The sequence below is a fragment of the Crocuta crocuta genome, unplaced genomic scaffold (assembly GCF_008692635.1).
Source record: "Crocuta crocuta isolate KB4526 unplaced genomic scaffold, BGI_CrCroc_1.0 scaffold334, whole genome shotgun sequence".
NCBI lineage: Eukaryota > Metazoa > Chordata > Mammalia > Carnivora > Hyaenidae > Crocuta > Crocuta crocuta.
The window spans coordinates 2,881,580-2,902,126 of record NW_027533260.1 but is presented as its reverse complement, the minus strand read 5'-3'; the positions used below and the strand labels follow the sequence as shown (position 1 = coordinate 2,902,126).

General features: G+C 60.4%; 3 protein-coding genes across 7 annotated transcripts; 1 reads left to right on the top strand and 2 right to left on the bottom strand.

The window, feature by feature from the left end:
* The first annotated feature begins 86 nt into the window (after positions 1 to 86).
* SPHK2 (sphingosine kinase 2) lies at positions 87 to 8,893 on the top strand. 5 transcript variants are annotated; one of them, XM_077747064.1, is made up of 7 exons: positions 87 to 219; positions 1,105 to 1,345; positions 4,765 to 5,242; positions 6,154 to 6,303; positions 6,424 to 6,518; positions 6,603 to 6,718; positions 7,160 to 8,893. In XM_077747064.1, exons 2-7 carry the CDS (start codon positions 1,307 to 1,309, stop codon positions 8,262 to 8,264), a joined length of 1,983 nt encoding a protein of 660 aa, XP_077603190.1. In that variant the 5' UTR covers positions 87 to 219; positions 1,105 to 1,306; the 3' UTR covers positions 8,265 to 8,893. The 5 variants fall into 5 exon arrangements, with proteins under 5 accessions (XP_077603190.1, XP_077603189.1, XP_077603191.1 ...); XM_077747063.1 differs by lacking the exon at positions 87 to 219 and adding an exon at positions 231 to 546; XM_077747065.1 differs by lacking the exons at positions 87 to 219; positions 4,765 to 5,242 and adding an exon at positions 231 to 546.
* A 178-nt stretch (positions 8,894 to 9,071) lies between these two features.
* On the bottom strand, positions 9,072 to 14,459 carry DBP (D-box binding PAR bZIP transcription factor). Its single transcript, XM_077747069.1, is given in 5 exon segments — positions 9,072 to 9,569; positions 10,771 to 10,982; positions 12,422 to 12,625; positions 12,628 to 12,744; positions 13,657 to 14,459. Coding segments are annotated over 5 exon segments (888 nt in total). The 5' UTR covers positions 13,796 to 14,459; the 3' UTR covers positions 9,072 to 9,353.
* Positions 14,460 to 14,808: 349 nt separating this feature from the next.
* CA11 (carbonic anhydrase 11) lies at positions 14,809 to 20,257 on the bottom strand. Its single transcript, XM_077747068.1, has 9 exons — positions 19,849 to 20,257; positions 19,685 to 19,759; positions 18,830 to 18,972; positions 16,826 to 17,011; positions 16,513 to 16,608; positions 16,278 to 16,350; positions 16,018 to 16,172; positions 15,613 to 15,778; positions 14,809 to 14,937 (listed from the first exon to the last, which is right to left on the bottom strand). Exons 1-9 carry the CDS (start codon positions 19,913 to 19,915, stop codon positions 14,912 to 14,914), a joined length of 987 nt encoding a protein of 328 aa, XP_077603194.1. The 5' UTR covers positions 19,916 to 20,257; the 3' UTR covers positions 14,809 to 14,911.
* Positions 20,258 to 20,547: the final 290 nt, after the last annotated feature.

Sequence of the window (20,547 nt, the reverse complement as noted above, 5' to 3'; positions counted from 1 at the left end):
CGGGAAGAAGCGCTACGTCAAGGAGGCGGGGCCAAGCCCGGCGAGGGCCTCTCTGGCCCCACCATTCCCTATTCTCGATCGTCTGCCGGAAGAATGGGCTCTGGGAGCGAGAGAGATGTGGGGCCGAGCAAGGAGGACGCGGCGTGCGGTGACGCTCTGGCCCGACGCCGACGGCCTCTCTGTGGCTCCTGGAGGACCCGGAGGGCCGAGTATTGGGAGGTGAGGAGGCGGAGCTGGCGGCGCCTGTCAGAACCTCGGGAAACTTCTGACCCCACGCTTCAGGCATTTCCTTATCTGGCTCACCTCTCTTATCTCGAGCCGCGCTTCCCTGGCGCGGCCTTCGCTAGGGAAGTCCTACCTGAGATCTAACCCGAGATCCTCTTGCTGCAGCCCAGTCTAGAGCATCCCGTATTTCCCATTTTTAAGATCCCGTTTCTCCCCCTGCTGCTTCTGTGACCCCTCCTCAGCCTCTGCCATCTGGAGGCTGCTTTTCCCAGCCGGAGAGATTCAAGTGACCCAGCGGGATCAGTGCGAGGGCTTTGCACGGTACTGGAATGCGGAGGGGGCGCACCGAAGCCTTGGGCTTGGGGCGTGGGGTGGGGAGGGAATCTCCAGAAGGCTCCTGAAAGAGAGGGGGAGGAGAGACTTCGAGATAAAGATTCCGAGGTGGGGGGGGGAGGAGTGGAGACCCAGGGGAGGAGTGGACAGAGGCCTGGGGGGAGGGCAATGGAGACCTAGAAAGAGAAGGAAGATGGAGATTGAGGGAGAGGCAGAGACACAGAAAGATGGTGAGATGGGGTCGGGTCAGCTGTAGCCAAATTCAAATCCTGGCTCTGCTCATTACCAACCCTGTGACCTTGGGCAAGTCACAACCTCTCTGCGCCTTACTTTCCTTATCTGCAAAAAGGGGATAATAATAGCTTTGGCACATAGAGTATTTTCCAGAATTACATGTTAGTAAAAAAAAAAAAAAAATGCTTACAACAATGCTTTACCCTAAGCGCTCAATACAAATTAGCCTCCATGGCCCTTACTGGGTAAGACCAGACAGACTGGCTGGGGCAGTGAGGAAGCTGATCTGTCCCCTCTTTCCTCCTTCCTCAGAGAAACCCTGCCTCCTGGGCGTCCAGCACATCCAGCCTGGCCTACAGTCTGCCCTTGATCCTCTTTATTCACCCATCCCCCCACGGAGCCAAAGGCCAGGCCCGCACTGTTAGGCCTGACTCCTTGCCCAGACCACCCTCCCATGGCCTCCTGCCCAGGACCAGGGTCTTGCTGATGTGGTAACACAGCAGACCACCAGCAGATGAATGGACACCTTGAAACAGAGGAGCAGGGGGATCAGGTAAGGAAGGGTCGACGTGAACGTTAAGATCACCATCCCATGGGACACAGTTGCCTCCTTGTATCTGTTCCCTTGCCTTAGTGATGGCCTCTGTCGTTGAGTCGCAGCCTGTTTGTCTGGTGTGCCTGCCTTTCTCCCAAAATAAGGTGTGTGTTTCCCTGTCTCTCCATCTTTCTGGGTTTCTGTCCCCCGTCTCTCTCTGGATCATTCTTTGGTTTATGTTATCTGGTGCCCTTGCTAGTCTGGGTTTAAACACAAGAAACATTGTTTGATAATAAATGAACTTCCTCCATTCATCACTTTTCTTCTAGCAAGTTCTGTCCCTGTCTCCTTCTGCTCTATGATTCTGTTTCTTGGTTCCCTAGTATTATTCTTGCCTTGCTTTCTCTCCATTTCACTATGTCTTTGCTTCTCTATGTCTCGGTCAACATTTTTGCTTTTTTAATTTTTATTTAATTAATTTTTTTTATATTTGAGAGCGAGAGACAGAGACAGAGAATGAGTAGGGGAGGTGCAGAGAGATAGAGACAGAATCCTAAGCAGGCTACAGGCTCTGAGCTGTCAGCACAGAGCCTGACATGGGGCTGGAACTCGTGAGCAGTGAGATCATGACCTGAGCCGAAGTCGGATGCTTAACCAACTGAGCCGCCCAGGCGTCCCAACATTATTGCTTTTTTTTTTTTAATTTTTTTTAGATGTTTTATTTATTTCTAGGAGAGAGAGAGAGCGCGTGAGCAGGGGAGGGTCAGAGAGAGTGGGAGACACAGAATCCGAAGCAGGCTCCAGGCTCTGAGCTGGCAGTCAGCACAGAGCCCGACGCGGGGCTCGAACCCACCGACCACGAGATCATGACCTAAGCGAAAGTTGGACGCTTAACCGACTAAGCCACCCAGGCGCCCCATCCAACATTATTGCTTTCTGACTCACAGTCTCAGTTCCTCTCAGCCTCTGGTCCTCCAGCATCGCCTTCCTCCCTCATCCCTGACCTAGAGATGATCTCTCTCACATACTGGGTCTCCCCATCTCCCTCTCATCGTTTCTTTGTCTCGCCATGTTACTGGGTCATTCACCGGGCAGATGTCCATGTCACGCTGCCTCTCATCCCGGTTTGGGTCCAAGGTAAATAGATGAATTAATGAGCCTCTTCTCCCTGGCTTTCATTCTGGAAATATCTGCCCCCATCTCCGTATCCATCGTTTTCTGGGTTTTCTTGTGTCCTTAACCTTGCATGTCCTCAATTTTATTATCTTTGTCTCTTTGTAGCTATCTCTGGTTTTCTCAGTGCGTGTCCGACTTTTCTATAACGATCTGAAAAACAGAGGGCACTCTCTAAGTCTCTGACTGCCTCTGCTTTTCCGGGTCTCTTTTACGAACTCCCTCTGCATATCTCCGGGTCTCACCTGTGTTAGGGTCAGTCTGTAATCTGCAGGTGAAGCTCTCCCTCTTCTCTCCGTTCTTTATTTATAAAGTCAATGGATAGGGCAGGCCTGCCACTTGCCCTCCACAAAGATGGCGTCAGCGGCGCTGGCAACGGAGTCGTGACGCCCCCCCTGCTGCGCGTGTGCCCTCACCTAGTATGGCAGCAGATCTCGCGGAGCGCGATGCCCCGCCCAGTCCGCCGGCTCTCCCTCCGCTACCCCTGCGCCAGGCTCGCGAGCTGGCTGGCCCCGCCCCCCGCGCGCTTTCACTGGTGCGGCCCAGGCCGGCCGCGTGGCCATTGGCTGAGCCGATGCACACCCTCCCCCCACCCCTGGGTCTGATGGGGGCGGTTGGTGCTGACTTGAGGGGCCGCCCGGAGGAGGACTCGGCGTGTGAGGAGGGTGCGGGGGGTAGGATCAGGGACCCGCGTCTGGGGGACGGCGGGACCAAGAGGAGCGGAGACGCAGGCCGGGACTGGGGTACCAGGGGTGTGGGATGGAGACGGAGAACCAGAACCGGGCCTGAGGGATCCAGGAATGGAAACCCAGGTCTGGGACTGGGTTCTGGAAATGGGATGGGGATGGAGGACCTGGACCGGAGGAACCGGAGACAGGAACTCAGGCTTATGGATTGGGGGGAACCTATGGATGGAGACCCGGACCCAGGCCCGGGGACCCAGGAGGCGGCGGCTGGAGAGAATGGAGACCGGGCCTAGACTTGAGGACCGGGGGACAGACGCTCAGGCCCAGGACTGGGGGAGATCTAGGACTCTGTCCTTAAGCCTGATTTGAGCTCACGGATGGGGGTGGGATCGGTACAAGTGTAGGGGTGGAGCCTGAGGGAGCTGCCCAGGGCAGGGGGCAGAGGTGACTCCTGAGGGTGAGTCCATAGATGGGGGTGCATCTGGGGCAGCTCTGGGCCCAGGAAGGAGAGGCGCAGGACTGGCAGGTGGCTGGGTGGGCGGGGCGGTGGGGAACAAAGGTGAGCTGGAAGGAGGCAGAAACTGGGCAGAGGGCAGGGGGAAGGTCTCCGGGGAGGGGACCTCAGGCCCGGCTCCTTCCCCCTCCCTGGAGAGCAGGCGGCCAGACGCCCAGGTCAGTGCTCGGGGTCCAGCTCTTGGCCCCTGCCCTTTGCAGGTGCCTGCATGTGGCATCTCTCTGACTCCTTAGCTCCTCCATGTCACACTCCTTCCTTGGTCTCTCCAGCTGCCTACGTCCTCTCCCTCCTGCCCCTCCTGTCTGCTCTGCCCGTTGTCTTTCTGATCCACGGAGGACCTCCCGGAGCCCCTAAACTCCGACTCTCCTCTAAGTATCTCTCATCTTCTTAGCTGTCTGCTCATTGAGGCGGGTGGTCTCCTCCTCTCAGAGTTTGGCTGGCTCCTAGAACTCGTCCCTCTCTTTCTTTGTGTCCCAGTGTCTCTCCCTTGTTACTTTCTCCGTCTGGAGATGACCGTGTGTGTGTGTGTGTGTGTGTGTGTGTGTGTGTGTGTGTGTGTGGTGTTCCCTGTGACTGCACGTCTGTTTCTTCACATCTCCGCCACCCTGCTGTCTCTCCTCTGCCTTATTTTTCTCCAAAGCCCTTGTTATGCGGCATACTATGTATTTTACCTCTTTATCTGGTCTTTCTGTCTTCTGATTAGAATAGAAACTGCACAGAGGCAGGGATTTTTGTCTGTTCTGTTCCCTGCTGTGTTCGCTGGGCCTGGCACTGTGATTGGAACATAGAGGGCACCGAATAATTATTTGGGGAAGAAGTGAATGAATGTTTGCATGCCTGGCTGTTCGCCCTCTAGGATGCTAGCCTTCCTATACAACTGACTCCTGCCCTGTGTCCTCAGGGTCTCCCCCCCCCCCCACTTGTCTGAGCCTGTCTGTTTGTGGTACTCCCATCTGGCCTGGCACGGCCCAGTGTCGTCTCCTTGTCCACAGGCCCTGCCCCCGCTTTTCTCTAAACGCCATGGGGTCTCGGATTCTGACTCCTGCCCTCCTCCCTCCCCACAGAGGCCAGACCAGGAGCTGACCTGGAGCTGGGGCCACAGGCCTAGAAGCTCCCTGGACAGGGCCAAGGTCATGGCCCCCCCACCGCCGCCACCACTGGCCGCCAGCACCCCGCTCCTGCATGGCGAGTTTGGCTCCTTCCCGGCCCGCAGCTCCCGCTTCGCCCTCACTCTCACACCACAGGCCCTACACATACAGCGGCTGCGCCCAAAGCCCGAAGCCCGGCCCCGGGGCGGCCTGGTCCCGCTGGCCGAGGTGTCCGGCTGCTGCACCCTGCGGAGCCGCAGCCCCACAGACACGGCGGCCGCCTACTTCTGCATCTACACCTATCCGCAGGGCCGGCGGGGGGCCCGGCGCAGAGCCGCCCGCACCTTTCGGGTCGACGGGGCGGCCACCTACGAGGAGAACCGCGCTGAGGCCCAGCGCTGGGCCACTACCCTCATGTGTCTGCTCCGTGGACTGCCGCTGCCCGGGGACGGGGGTGAGGCACTACACAGCCACTCAGTCCCTAGGGCCACCTTGGTGTCTCTGTGGATTTCCCTCCGTGGGCATCTCTGTCCCTACTGTGTGTCTGTCTGTGCCGTGTCTCTCTTGGTCTGTACCGACAGAGTGATAAACAGACAGGGAGGGGCTACAGAAGGAAGAAACACCACGGGCAGAGAAAAAAATGATTGGGGGCTGCTGCTCCCTTGGGTTTTTGTCTGTGTCCCCTCCCCCCTTCCATGGGCCCTGACCACAGATGAGTCAGAGGTTCCCGGGCTGACAAGAGCAGCCGACTGAGACATGATTAGTCACCACCCAGGGACAGGCAGTCACAGAGGTCCCCTAGGGCAGCCCAGGAGCGCAGAGGCATCTAATCTGGCCTTTGGGGTTGGAGGGTGGTGGTCAGAGAAGACTTTTGGGCAGAGGTCTCCCACCCGGGCTCCTCAATTGACACAGGGAGGTAAAGGTTCAAGGGTCCCCAGCCGGTGAGCCTTCTTTGGCCTTCTGGGATCCTGCCGGCTGGCTGGGGGCCCTTGGTCACGGTCAGGGGGCCTTGCGGGGTGGCGTAACCTGACCCCGGATTCTGGGTGTTTGGGGAAGAGGAAAGTGAAAACCACAGCTCCCCTTCCTCCTCCCACACATGGGTCCAAAGGGCATTGGGATTAGACATCCAAGCCCTGCCCTTGTCTGGGGGGGGGGGGCGGGGCAAGCACACCTGAGCCTCAGCAGCTTTAAGCCCCCGAGGAAAAGAAAAAATCCACCTGTGACTTCCCAGCAGGCTCCTGTGCCCCCCTCCACCGGTTCCACTGGGAGCAGTTTGCTGTTTCCCGCATCTGCGGTGAGGGCCTGGGTCGGTGGCCTGCGTAGACGGTGGCCTGCCTGCATAGACGCTTTCCCCTCTCTTTGCAGAAATAACCCCCGAGCTCCTGCCGAGGCCACCCCGATTGCTCCTATTGGTCAATCCCCTTGGGGGGCGGGGCCTGGCCTGGCAGTGGTGTAAGAACCACGTGCTGCCCATGATCTCTGAAGCTGGGCTGTCCTTCAACCTCATCCAGACAGGTAAGGGCCGTTGCGGGGTGGGGTGGGGCGAGGGGCTACACTCCCAGGTTTTGAGCCCTGGGGAGTGGTGGGCAGCGCGGCGCGGAACAGCCTGGCCCACCTCCCACTTCCCGCCGCTAGAACGACAGAACCACGCCCGGGAGCTGGTTCAGGGGCTGAGACTGAGTGAGTGGGACGGCATCGTCACGGCCTCCGGAGACGGGCTGCTGTTTGAGGTAGGCCAGGGGCACCCTGCCCGAGCCCTGGGACGCCGGGGTGGCCGGGACAGGGACCCAGGTGTCTGGTCTCCCGCACTCCAGGTGCTGAACGGCTTCCTGGACCGCCCTGACTGGGAAGAGGCCGTGAAGACGCCCGTGGGCGTCCTCCCCTGTGGCTCAGGCAACGCCCTGGCCGGAGCTGTGAACCAGCATGGGGGGTAGGTGGGGGCCTGACACCGTGAGGGGAGGGATGCGTCCTACCGCCGCCTGGCACTTTCTAGCCCCGCGGCTCCCTCTGCCCGCCGGTCTGCTGCCAGTCAAGTCCATCAGACTGGGATGCTCCCCATTCCCGCCCCCCTCCCTGGCATTTTTGCCTGGTTGTTCCCAGCTGTGTCCCTAGTGCCCAGAAGTGTACCTAGCACACAGATGGCACTCAGGGAACACTCACGGAATGAACTGACAGGGAGCCTGGCTCAGTAAGAAGAGTCCATCTGGAGGGGACAGACTGCTGAGGGCGGGGCCCAGGCTGCCTGGCCCCCCCTCCCCCACGGCCCACTTCCCCACCTCTCTGTGTCTTTCTTCTGCCACCCGTGCTCTGTGTCTCTCACCCAAGCCCATTGACTCTTTCTCACTGTGTTCCTCCATCTCTGGCTGTGAAGGTTTGAACCTGCCCTGGGTGTCGACCTGCTGCTCAATTGCTCGCTGCTACTCTGCCGGGGCGGCAGCCGCCCGCTGGACCTGATGTCTGTGACACTGGCCTCCGGCTCCCGCTGCTTATCCTTCCTGTCTGTGGCCTGGGGCTTCGTGTCAGACGTAGATATCCAGAGCGAGCGCTTCAGGGCCCTGGGCAGCGCCCGCTTCACGCTGGGCACAGTGCTGGGCCTCGCCACGCTGCACACCTACCGAGGACGCCTCTCCTACCTCCCTGCCACCGTGGAGGCCACCTCACCCACCCCTGCCCATGGCCTGCCCCGCGCCAAGTCTGAGCTGACGCTGGCCCCGGCCCCGGCCCCGGCCCCGCCTGTGGCACATTCCCCCCTGCATCGTTCAGTGTCTGACCTGCCCCTGCCCTTGCCTGTGCCCCAGCCTGTCCTGACCTCCCCTGGCTCCCCTGAGCCTCCGCCCATCCTGTCCCTCAATGGTGGGGGCCCAGAGTTGGCTGGCGACTGGGGTGGGGCTGGGGATGCCCCCCTGTCCCCAGACCCACCACTGCCCTCACTGCCTAGCTCCCCGGAGGCAGCTTTACTCTCCCCTGTCACCGAGGGGGTCCCAGAAACGTTAGCGTCCTCTGGGTTCCCGCCTCCCACCCCCGATGCTCCGGGAGCCATCTCTACCGGAGGGCCCCCTGACCACCTGCTCCCTCCTCTGGGCACCCCGCTCCCCCCAGGCTGGGTGACCCTGGAGGGGGACTTTGTGCTCATGTTGGCCATCTCGCCTAGCCACCTGGGGGCGGACCTGGTGGCGGCCCCCCACGCGCGCTTTGATGATGGCCTGGTGCACCTGTGCTGGGTGCGTGGTGGCATCTCCCGGGCCACGCTGCTGCGCCTCTTTCTGGCCATGGAGCGCGGCAGCCACTTCAGCCTGGGCTGTCCGCAGCTGGGCTATGCCGCGGCGCGTGCCTTCCGCCTCGAGCCTCTCACGCCTCGGGGCGTGCTCACTGTGGACGGAGAGCAGGTGGAGTACGGGCCGTTGCAGGCGCAGATGCACCCGGGCCTTGGCACACTGCTCACCGGGCCTCCCGGCTGCCCGGGTCGGGAGCCTTGAACCTAACGAAGCTTGCATCCCGCCAGGGGCGGGGCCAACATTCCAAGGAGGCGGAGCCTGATCTGAGGGCGTGGCCTCGCTGCTAGAGTTAGGGCGAAGGTCCCACACGCGGGGGTCCCCAGCCCCGTCTCAGGATTGCGCCCGCTCCCGGGGGACCAGAGGTGATGTTATTAGATGGAGTGTGGCCCGAATTCCAGAGACTCATCACGGTCACAAATGGGCTGGCCCCGAAGGTAGTGCCTGACCAGTGTGGGCGGGGCTCAGTCCAAACCCTCGCTTCCGGCTCGTAGGACGCCAGGTCGGCTGAGGGCGGAGACTGTTAACGTCTTCTCCAGTGACGGGACCTGGCACGTGCGGGCTGGGGAAGGCCTTAGTCCATCGGCCAGTCAGGGCCCGGGTCTCGCCCTATCCATTCCGGTGCCTCCACTTAACTGGCCAATCAGCCCTGGAGGGGCAGGTTCCCCGGGGCCGACGCTCGGATTTGCACTAAAGTTCCTCCTCGCCCCCTAGCTGGTGGGGGGCGGGGAAACAACCGTCCCCCGTCTTCTGTCTCCCGTGCGTCCCCGACCCCGATCTTCAGAGCAATTGAAACGGTCTATGCAATAAAGGCAGTCGCTCCATTCCTCTCAGGCCGTGGCCCCTTCTGCACCCGGCAGCCCGTGGGAGGGATCCAACCCTAGGTGCTTCCGGCAGCTGCCGCCTTTTGTGGCCCGAAGCCCAGACTTGCCCACAGACCGCGGCCAGCGTGACCCGATGGCCTTGAACTGGGACCAGGGAGCTGCCTCCTCCCCCCACAACAGCTGGCTCTGGGGTTCTCAAGATTTATTCAGGGTGTGTTAACGGAGGCGGTGGGAAGATGGGGTCCCCGAAGCGGCAGGGGCACACACAGAGGACCCTCCCCGCCCCCGCGAGGGAGGGGGGAGGCTCGCTTTTTCTTAAAAATATAAATGTATTTATCTGCATCGTCACGTCCCTGGGGCACCCAGCTGGCCGGCCTGTGGGCCACAGGGCGGGGAGGGAGAAGGGCGTCGGGGCGCAAGTCTGAGCGAGGCGGGGAAGCGCTCCGCCAGGCAAGGGTGGGGGACAGCCTCACAGGGCTCCGTGCTGGGCCTGGTAGCGGGACAGCACGGCGCGGTAGTGGGACAGCTCCTGGCGCACGGCCACCACTTCCTGCCGCAGCAGGGCGTTCTCCTTCTCCAGGAAGGCCGCCCGGACCGATATCTGGTTCTCCTTGAGCCGCCGGGCGTCTCGGGACCGCTTGGCTGCCTCGTTATTCTTGTACCGCCGGCTCCAATACTTCTCGTCCTGAGGGTGGGGTTTGAGAAGGCACTGAGGGCGAGGAGGGGCAGCCTTCCTGTGCCCCCAAGGGCTGGAGGGCATCTAAGATACCCTCTTGGGGACTTCTTGCCCAGCAGTGGAACTTAAAGGTTACCAGGTCCCTCCTTGGATGGGTACCCAGGGGTCTGGTTGCTAAGCAGAGCAAGCCCCTAGCAACAGCAGAGGGGAGGATAATTCCCCCCCCCACGCAAAGCATTTGGGTTTCCTGTCTCCACTGTGCAGAGAAGACCCCAGCGCGCCTCACTCCACAAAGGGCCAACAGTAAGCGCCTGGTTGCTAAGGATGCCTGTTCCCTAGCAACCGGGCCTTCAGGGTCAGAGGGCTTCTCCCGCCTCTTAATAAGCACTGCTTTATGCATCACCTGCCCAGATCCTGGTTGCTAAGAAAAGCCGAAGCTCCCTAGTGATGAGGCCTCCCAGAGCTGGGGGCCTTTGGTCCTGGTTGTCAAGGCAGCCTCCTCCTTACCCAGCAAACAAAGGCAATGACCGACCGCAGCCCGTCTGTGACCTACTGGCCTTTGAACAGAGGCCAGAGAGCTGCCTTCTTCCCAACAGGCCCTGATTGCCAGAAAAGCTGTACCTTAGCAAAAGGTCCTGTCCTGAGGCCTCCCCATACCGTTACCCTTAGGGCTCTCTGGTCCTAGAATTTGGCTGTGGAGGAGGACCACTCCGTAGTGACAAGGGCCACCCAGAGCTCCAAAAGATGCCCTCCACCCCCGTGTCATTAAAGCCTCGTTCCCGCTCACTGGGGTAAATCCAGCCAGGGCCCCGTGACAGGTCTAGACTTCGTTTACAGTCCAGTCCCCGGGGCCTCAAGCATTCGTGCCTTACACATGGGTCTGGTGTAGTCTGGTGAGAAGCCCAGGCGCCTCTTAACCAGGGGAGAGCCCAGACCTGGCAAAAGGCAGAATGCTAGAAAGAAGTGGTCACTGCCCTGAATCAGAATGTAGCTCCGGCTGCTGAGGGGAACTTGAGGTCTCTCACCAGTGAGTGGTCCGGGCCCAGATAACAAGGTTCAGAAGGGGTGCAAGCATCCTGAACGATGCTCCACATCAGAGATCAAAGGACCAGCCCGACAGCTAATCCCAGTGAGAAGCCCAGGCCCGTCTGCGGCTCTAACGTCGGGCCTATAAAGTCCATGCCTGCTTCCTACATCTAGCGGCGCTCACCTTCTGCTCCTCTGGCACCTGGATCTTCCGAGCCTTCTTCATGATGGGCTGGGGCTTAAGTTCCTCCTCCGAGAAGCGATGTCTCCGAGGGTCAAAGGTCTCATGGCCAGGAATGCTTGACAGGGCTAAATCCGCTGGGTCGGGTTCAAATGTCATCAGCACCTCCACGGTGTCTGGGTCCACAGGGCTGGGTGTGTCCCGAGAGGTCAGGCCTTGGGGGAATAAAATGTGCCACCTGAGTGTGTATGTATTTGGTATTCGCAGACGGTGCCCTCTCTGCTCAGGTACCTCTTCCACCCTGAGGAAGGGCCTTTGAGGTCTACCATCAGTCGGCCAGAGATCAACCTCTTCAATATACACTATGAAGGTTCCCTAACCTACTTTGCAGCTTAGAAATCAAGGAACCAACGGCACTTTCAAAAGCTGGGAAATGAGCACAATTATAACTGACTTACCCCAAATAACACGAGTCTCGTCTATTGCTTCTAAAACCTCTGGCCCCCGGATTGGCAATGTCAGTTTCTTTCCCTGAATCCTGCTTACGGAATCCCTGACCAAAGCCTAGACCCCCCAACTGTTCAGGGCAAAGAAATCCAATGCACTGAAAAGCCTTCAGGTAAGCTTCTTAAGAGCTACTGGCTTCGAAGAGTTAGGGAAGAAAAGCCGAAACGACTGAGGTTTTTGGACGTTGGTTCAAGAGGGGGCGGCCTGTGCCTTTAACAGCGACCGAGCCGGGGCCAGCTGAGGACACAGGTTCAGGGCCAGTCACGTGCGGGCGCCTGCTTTCCCGCCCCGCCCCCCCCGCAGCCACGGGCGCCCTCTAGTTCCCCAGACCCCGCCCCCCTCCGCGTGACCGCGCGTGCGCGAAGTCAAGACGACAGAGGAGAGAGGAGGACTCACGTGGCGCGGGAATGTGCGGCTGGGAAGGGGAGGGCCCTGGTTCTGCCCCGAGGTCCGGCCAGGGGCAGGTGTGTCCGGGAATCCCCAACCTGCAGACCGCCCCTGGACCCCCAATGCCCGCGACAGCACACTTTTCCTTCTGCTCCTTGGGGTGTCTCAGCCTGAACCTCTCAACCTCCAAAGATCCAGGCCCTCCCTGGGATCCCTCTTCTCCCAGAACATAGGAGGCTCGCTCCTCGCCCCAGTGGAAGATCTGGAATGAAGATCCCGGACCTTCAGCCCTCTAGGGGACTCCAGGATCCGGGGTCCTGGCCCCTCTGCACTGGAGCACTCAGGGACCAGGGCAGCCAGTCCCTCACATCCTGGTGAAACAGAAGTCTGTGCCCAGACCCTACTTTCTCCCTTGTAGAGGACCTACGAGTTACAGTCCTTCCACAGATTCCGGGCCCAGATCCTGGAGTGCCGCTCACTCCCCAGTAAATAATTCCGGTGTTCTGGGACCCCAGTCCCGGCTCCTCGAGTATCCGGCCTCTCGGTCCCCACGTCCCACAGAAAAACCCACACGACCACCCCACTGGATAGACTTCCCGGAATTTGGGGTCCCAAGTCTCTCATCCCCAATGGATCCAGGAAACCCGGATGCATTAGGGTCACGGAATCTGGACTCCTCTCCAAACATCACTCGTCTAGAGATCCCAGAACTTGGGCNGCCCCGCCCAGCCAGGGCCCGGTCCCGCCCCCGCCGTCGCACCTGCGCGGTGGCCGCCCGCGGCCCCAAGGGCAGCCCGGGTGGGGGCGTGCCCCGGCGAGGAACGAGGGGAAGCTGAGCCGCAGGAGCCGGGCCCCGGGGAGGGTGCGGGCGTGCGCACGGGCGAGGGCGCCGGTGATGGGCCGCCGGGGGGCGGCGGACTGGGCGGGAGCCCGTGCTCCAGCAAGAAGGCGTCCAGGTCCACANGGACCCGCCGCCCACCCCCGCCCCAGCTGGGGCCCCCGCCAGGCCCGCCGTCTCCAGGCCCGGCCCGGGGACCGTGGCTGCCGGCGGAGCCGCCTTGCGCTCCTTTTCCTTCAGGAGACCTGCGGGCCGGGGAAAGACCGGGTGGGGGTGGGAGGAAGAGATGGAGAGACCCCGACACCGAAAGACAGGAAGAAAGGGGGGGGTGGGTTGAGATCCACACGCCGGAGATCCAGAGAAAGAGAGGGGAGACGGGGGAGAGGGAGAGATCAGAGAGGAAAGGCAAGGACCCAGAGGGAGGAAGCGACAGAGACTCAAGAGAGCGAAAGAGACCCAGAGAGAGAAGGCACAGACGGGGGGGCGGCAGAGACAGAGAGGGGGACAGAGATCGAGAGACGGAGAGAGACTCAGAAAGCGGGGGGAGGATGGAGACCCAGAGAGGAGTAAGATAGAGACCAGGGAAGGTAGAGACACAGAAGGAGGGCCGAAGTTCAAGAAGAGGCAGGTGGAGGGGTTGGGCAGGTGAGAGGAAAAAATGACGGCTCTGTAATTTCTCCGTAACCTACCCCCCTGCTCACTGTGGCCTCTTCTCCCCACCCCCCACACTGTTAGGGGCAGGAAGGGGCTCTATTCCTGGGGCACATTCCTCTTCCCCAGACTCCATGTGACCCCAGGAGGCCCCGCCCAAGCCCGTGTCACTACCGTGTGAGCATCCGACACACCCCCTCCCTCTTCCCTGGACCCCAGGGGTCCGGACTCTCATAACCCACAGGAAGCGGGGGCTGGGGCCTAGACTCTTGGGTCCTCCGGGAAGAGGACTCTGGGGGACTCCTGGGTCCTCCTGGTGGATGGGCTTGAAGCCGGTACTTTTGGATCCTAGGTGCTGACGATCTAGGGGCCTAAACACCCCAGGAACTGAGTAGATGCAGGCTGAGAATGGACTCTCCGCACGTAGGAGGTAGCCCCCCGCCCAGCACCTGAATCCCTGAGGGAGTTGGGTGTCCGAGTCGGGATAGGTGGGGGCTGGAACTCACAGCTGGCTGGCTCTTTGGGCTTGCCGGTCCCCTGCAGAAGGCTCCGCAGCCCAAGCAGCGCTCCCCCGCCAGGGGGGGCCCCGGCCGGGCCGCCCAGCAGCAGTGGGGCCGGGGTCCTGTCGCTCACGGGCCGCGCCATCCCCGGGCACCTGCCCGTAGGCTCACGGGCTCATGGAGAGGCGACGAGCTGGCCTGCCGGTCGGCGGCACACTGCTGTGGTTCGGGCGAGTGCCTGCCCAGGGGCGGGCGAGAGGAGCCTGCAAGCCTCCAGGATCCAGAGCACTGCAAATCCTAGGAGTGACGGGGCTTCGCAGTCCTCAGTGCAGAAACGTGCAACTCAAGAGGGTCCCAGGAGACCATGCAGTCCGGGTGAGGGGGTGATCAAATCAGGCAGCCGGCTCTTTGCACCCCAGAGTTCAAGGGGACACAAGGCGCTCCTTCTGCAAGGTGGGCGAGCTCGGCTCTTGCAGAATCTGCAGCTCTCTCAGCGGAAGGCGCTTTGCAATCTGCACCAAGAGGTGTGCGCGGAGGGGCGGGGGAGGGGGCAAGAGGAGGCGGCAGCCTTGAGGCGTGGCCAACGCAAACTTCTTTCGCGGAAAAAAAAAAAAAAAGGCAAACCAAAACACCCGACGCCACAGCGCGCCCCCCTCCTCTCGGCCCCCGCCTGCCTCTCGGGCCAAGCACCCCAGCCGCGTGCCTCCCTCCGGCTGAATGCACCGGCCAATCGCGTCTTGACCCCTCGAGACGCGCGGCCAATGGGACCCCAGGATCCGCCAAGGCCCGGGAGGGCGCGTGAGGGGCTAAGTGCGTGAAGTTGCCGTGCCTTTAGGTGGGAGGCGGGACCCTGACCTACATTTGCCCAATGGGAGACGGCACTGGGGGCGGGACCGTGACCCAGTTCGGGCCAATGAGGCAGGCGGGAGGGGGAAGCACATGGCTCTGCGCGTGCTGCCCGACGGGGAGGGTGCGTTGGGGGAAATGAAAGAGGCGCCACTTAAAGGAGCCGCTAATCTAAATGACGGTTTGGGGAAACAGGAAGCCAAAAAACCGAGTAGTGCGGTTTAGGAAGAGGGAGATTGGTTTCTAGAAGAAGGCTGCTGTTCTTCAATACCCAAATGTTTCCCCGCCGCGCCTAGAATCAGACCACTAAGAAACAGGAAGTATTCTGTCCCTTTAATAGCTTTGTTTTGGGGGCGACTCCCCTCCCCGTGTGGGGAGACTTGGAAAGGGCAGGCGCAATCCTCGATGGGGAGTCTCAGCGACCGTGGGGGGCACCATCCACTGTAAGACAGACGACACCGGTGGNGACAAGCCGGGGAAAACGGCCAGATTCTGGACCAGCACTGGGTTTAACCAGCAGGAGACAAGAATAGGGACGTCCAGTTTCAGCATTAGCCTCAACTATGTGAAGGTATTCGTGGGGAGGGAGGGGGGGCGGTCTGGGCCAAACCATGTTGAGAAGCCGGAGAGGTGGCCTTGAGATCACAGGGCTGAACCGCAGGGAGGCGGCCGAAAGGGAAGGGGATTGTACCATGTTGATTTCCAGGAAGGGGGTGTGTGTCAGAGTACGGAACAGCGTAAGATTGTGCCACGGGGAAACGGGGAAGGGATCCGGGCTGTACCATTTTGGAAAGCCATAGTAAGGGGAACCACGGCCCAGGAGTGAATCGTACCACAGGGGAAGCCAGGTGGCTCGGGTTCGGGTTATATACGAGTTGCAGGTTAGGAGCAGTGAAGAGGGAAAGACAAATCATAGACCGGCAGCGGTCTGTGGCGTGGAGGTGGGTTGTACCATGTTGACACACGCGTAGAAGGGAGAAAGCGAGTGCGAGCTCAGGAGGCTGGACCAAACAGAAGCGGCAAAGGGGTGGGCAGGACTGTATCATACTGAGAAAACAAGGGGAGACACATAGGCGGGCTAGACNGGGGGGGGGGGGGGTGCAGACTGGACCATACCATGCAGGCGGTAGTTGGGGCCTCGGCAGCGCCTCTCGGGGTGCCGGGGGTCCCTGTTGCCCCTCAGGGCCCTGTGGGCCAAGGGCTGCAGGGGCCGGCCGTTACCGCTGAGGCTCTGGAAGATCTGGGACGGAGGGTTCTGGCTCAGGAGTCTCAGGGAGTGCATCTGCCGTGGGAGGGGGTGGGAAACTGAGAGTGAATAATGAACGGCCGGGGTGAACGGTCACAGGGGAAGCTCCGCCCCCCGAGCGGGTGGGCGGGGTCTTACTCAGCCCCAGCCCACCCCCAAAGGTTGTCTGACCCTCCCAACAGCGAGACGAGGAAGAAAGGAGGAGAGTAGGTGAGCCAAGCTAGGATGCCCAGGCCAGGGAATGGGTCAGCCAGGATAAGGGGCTGGAGGGTCACCTGGAGGGAGGTAATATTGAGGGCCCGGTCAATGAGTATCCAGGTGACAGTCTCTGAGCAGGGCGGGGTACTGAGAGAGCCCTGATAGGTGATGAAGCCAAAGGATTCGGGGAACAGGAGCTCCAGGCTCAGGTCTTGAAGAAAGTAGGCATCATCTGCGGGAATACCGGGGGCAGTGAAGAGCAGCGTCCCTCTTGAACCCCCCTCCTGTGCGCACACTGCTCCCCCAGCCCCCCTCCCCCAATGCACCAGGGACTTACTCTTGTAGGAGATGCGGGTGATGGTATCACGGTTAAGGAGGCGGCTGAGGAAGGGGTTTGAGCTGCCAGCCACCTGTGTGGGGTACGAGGTGAGGAGGTAGGAATCCAGAAGCCCCAGCCCCCAATCCCTTCCCTCCCCAGGACCCGGGAGTCTGGGCCTCCCAGACTCCCTCTTGTTCAGTCTCCATTCCTGGCAGCCAGCCCCGCCCTCCCTCAGACTCTTGCCTGGGCTCACATTGACAAAGAGGCTGAGAATGGCCAGGCCATTGGGGCCCCTGGAGGCGGCGCTGAGGTTCCCATAGAGTTCTTGGTTAAAGTGGATGAGCTGCACCTGGGAGGGAAGCACAGAGCAGGGGGGTCCCCCAGCAGAAGGGGAAGAGAGAATGGGTCCAGCTCTGGGCCCTTGGGGTCCTCAAGTCAGGTTAAAGATTAGTGCTCGGGGCCCTTCTATGAAAGAGAATGGGGTGAGGCAGCAAAAGAAAGGCAAGGTGGGAGCAATTGGGTCAACTCGGGGTGAAGGTCAAGGGTCAGAGGTCAGTGGCCACCACCTCAGCAGAGAATCCCTGGTGGTTGATCTGGTGTTCAGAGCCGGCTCCATCGCGCGCTCCAAACAGCAGTCGCAGTTCACTGAGTCGGTGGCTATAGAGGAGGGGCCCCCCAGACACGTTGACCACAGGCCGGGGTGCAGGCAGGAAGGAGACGTGGCGGCCGGTGTTGTACAGGGTTCCCCGGAGCTACGGGAGAGGTGGAATGAGGTGGAAGCCATCACAGGGACAGAGAGCGATCTTTTTTTTTTTTAATTTTTTTTAATGCTTTATTTATTTCTGAGAGAGAGACAGCATGAGCAGGGGAGGGTCAGAGAGAGAGGGAGACACAGCGATCTTTTCCCTCCCGTTTTCCACTCCTACAGTCCCTGCTTCAGACAATCACTGAATCATTCAGCATAGTTTGAATCATTGCAGCCTCTGTTCTGGTCAATGTCAGGTGCTCAGTGAACTTATTTAACTAACAAATATTTATTGAGCTGCTACCATGTGCCATGGATTGCCAGGAGGAGAACAAAAGCAGACAAAAACACTGGGCCCGCATGGAACTTGCGTTCTAAGGGAGCAGACACAAACAATAAATAATGAATCACATAAGTAACTGCTTAGTTAATTACATCTTCTGCAGTAAAGAACTAAAAGCTCTCAGAAGGTGTAATGGGAAACCCAGCCCAGCTCAGGGCGGGGGGTGGGGGTGATGAGTAAAGGCCGTTAGAAGAAAGTGACATTTGAATGGAGACCTGCAGGATAAGCGGGGATTCGTTGCAAAGAGCAGGGAGAAGGGCATTACAGTTAGAGGAAACAGCAAGTGCAAAGGCCCTGAGGTAGCCTGTTTCCGTGACAGTGAAGAGGCCAGTGGGACCAGACCTTGGTGAGCAAAGGAGAGGAGATAGGAGCCAGATGGTGCAAGACCTCGTGGACAATGATGGGATGTTTTGTATTTTTATTTAAATAACTGAATATATATATCACATTCTTGGCACAGTGCCAGGCACATGGTACTTGCTGTATACGCGTTTGCCATTATTTATCCTGATAGATTTTGAGCAGGAGAGTGGTACGATCTGCTATGTGTTTTTAAACATCTCTGTAGCTGCGGGGTGCAGCATGGACTGCAGTAGTCAGAGAACCAGGCCAGCAAGGAGGCAATGGCTCCAGGCTGGTGCAAGACGATGGTGGGGGCAGCCGGGGGTGCAAGAAGTAAAACGACCTGAATGCTCTTTAGCAGGGACACTAAAAAGGATCCAGACTGGACACGGGAATGAGGGCGAGAAAGGGTCGGGGAACAGCGCCCTGGCTTTTGGCAGGTGCAGCTAAGGGAAGAGCGATGCCAGCTCTTATGAGAAATGCCATCGCAGGGGTGCCTGGGTGGCTCAGTTGGGCATCCAACTTCAGCTCAGGTCACGATCTGGTTGTGGGTTCGAACCCATCATGGGGCTGTCGGCGCAGAGCCTGCTTCCGGCTTTCTGTCTCTCCCTCTGCCTCTCCCTCGCTCACGCTTGCTCGCTCGCTTGCTTGCTCTCAAAAATGAATAAACATTTAGAATAAAAGAAAAGAAGTGGCATTGCAAAGTGCACAAGAACATGGAGGCCAGGACCACACTGCCTGGGTTTGAATCCCAGTGATGACACTCTAGCTGTGTGACCTCAGGCAAGTAACCCAATGTCTCTGTGCCTCAGTGTCTACATCCATAAGCTAGGGATAATAATAGCCCCTATTTCACGGTGTGGTTGTGAGGATTAGAAGGCTTATCAACCTTTTAAAACATGCCTAGGACCCAGAGCGATTTGTTTTACAACTGCTTTTACGGACGAGGGAGTTGGGGGGGAGTACGGAGCCATGTTTGGGGAGGGAGGAACAGGCGATCCATTTTAGAGCATAAGGAGCCTCCTTTCCACCCAGTGTGTGCCCCCTCCCTACCCCAGGCTAGATTTCCACCTCAGGGACCCACCCCCACCCGTGCCCACCCCCTGGGGGTTGGGTAACCCTTCCCACCAGGCCCCTTACCTTCTCTCCCCCAGTGCTGAGTCTCAGTGGGGGCAGAAAGGGGTCATAAAGGACCCTCCTCAGCTCCACGTCCACGGGGCTCTGCCGCTTCCCCACAGCGCACAGACTCCAGGCCGCATTCACCAGGCCCCAGAAGGGAGGCCCTGGAGGCAGGGGTGGGGCAGGGAGGAAAGGGAGTCAGAAATAGGGACTGCATCCCAATGCTGGGGGTCTGCCCAGAAGGCTGTGGTTGGTCTGGACTCCCGGACCCCAGGAGAGGGAAGGCAGGAGACAGCGACCCCCGGGTCTGAAGGAGGACGGGGCTGGGATCCAGGATCCTAGGTCCTAGAAGACTCTTGGAGGAGTTTCCTAAGGCCGTCTAGCACCCTCCTCGATCGTTGGGGGGAAGGAACTACAACTCCCAGCAGGCCTGAGGGCAGCCCGCCTACGCATCCACTGCCGGCCGCCCAGGCACCCATGGGAGTCGTAGTTCTCTCAGTCTCCCTTGTCCCACAGCTGGATAATGAATGTACTGGGGAGAGGAGTTGCAAGCCAGGGCTGGACATGACGGGGGACCCGGCCGGCGAACCTGTGGTTCCCAGAGCAGCCGGGACCTACCTGCCTCTTTCCCTGCAAAGGGACACACGCTCCCTTCCACCCCCACACTCTTTCCTTCCACTCACTCCCACTCACTACTTGAAATGCGCATATATAATGTCCCGTGGTGAGCTGCCGGGGCTCAGAGGCTGGGCCCGGCTCCTGAGGGAAGGAGGAAGGGGCTGGGACTCCCGGGTCCTGTGAGGAGGAGAGGGCTCCTGGGTCTGAGGGAGGAGGCCCCCGGCAGCCCCGACTCCCGGGTCCCCGCCCTGGCTGCACCTGGCACGAAGTTTCCCTGGAGATTATCCTTGTAGCTCCACCAGTCTTCCGGATCAGGTGCGGGTCCGATGTGAGCTGGGGAGAGAGCAGCCTGAGCCCCTCTCCTCGCCACCCCACCCCCACCTCTCCCTCAGGGGCTCCTGCCCCCCCCCCCCCCGCCTTACCTGCTGCCCCCAGTACGGCCCAGAGTACCAGCGCTCGAGGGGCGCTCAGCCCAGCTGTAACCCCCATCCCTGCGAGGCCTCCGAGCGACCCCTTCCCAACGTCCTGGCCCCCCTCTCAGCTCCTCGGGCCCCTCTTTGTGGGACCCAGTCCCTCCAGGACTGCCAGCCTGCCTCCCCTCCCCACAGGGAGACCCGGCCCCCAAACAGCCAGGCGGTGGTGGGGAGGACTGAGACTCCCCCCAAATCCACTCCTGTCTCGGCTCCCCGGCCTGTCTTCCTCTCCCGCTGCTCCCCTCTTTCCCCAGCCCTCCAACCTCGATCTACCTCCTGATCTTCCTACTCCTCTCTCGGCCTCCTGCTTCTCCCCGGGGTTACCTCCTGGCTTCTAACCCACACCCCCTCTTCGCTCTGTCTTCCTCCAGCCCNTAAGGTGGCGCTGACAGCGTCCTCCGAAGTCTCGGTGCTACCGCCCAGCTGGCGCCGGAGGATCCGAGGTCCCCCCGGCTCGTGGGGACCCGGGTTGGAGCCCCCACCGCGACGCCTGCAGCCCACTCCCCCACCCTCCGCTCGGCCTCGGCTGGGGTCTGCCTTAACGGGGCCGAGGGATCCCCTGGGAGACCGGGGTGCGGTGCGGGCAGCTGACCAGGAGGGGGAGGCAGAGACCTGCAGAGGGACAGAGAGCGGGGGGGGGGGGGGGGG

Excerpts from the sequence above, each read along its gene's own strand:
- CA11 (XM_077747068.1), bottom strand. The coding sequence starts at position 19,915 with ATGGGGGTTACAGCTGGGCTGAGCGCCCCTCGAGCGCTGGTACTCTGG. Across the intron at positions 19,760-19,848 it reads GGCCGTACTGGGGGCAGCAG|CTCACATCGGACCCGCACCT; the intron begins GTAAGGCGGGGG and ends CTCTCTCCCCAG. Across the intron at positions 14,938-15,612 it reads CCCCAACTACCGCCTGCATG|TGGATGGTGCCCCCCACGGT; the intron begins GTATGGTCCAGT and ends TCTGTCTTACAG.
- SPHK2 (XM_077747066.1), top strand. The coding sequence starts at position 3,075 with ATGCACACCCTCCCCCCACCCCTGGGTCTGATGGGGGCGGTTGGTGCT. Across the intron at positions 3,173-4,763 it reads GCGTGTGAGGAGGGTGCGGG|GAGGCCAGACCAGGAGCTGA; the intron begins GGGTAGGATCAG and ends TCCCTCCCCACA. Across the intron at positions 6,519-6,602 it reads GAGACGGGCTGCTGTTTGAG|GTGCTGAACGGCTTCCTGGA; the intron begins GTAGGCCAGGGG and ends CCCGCACTCCAG.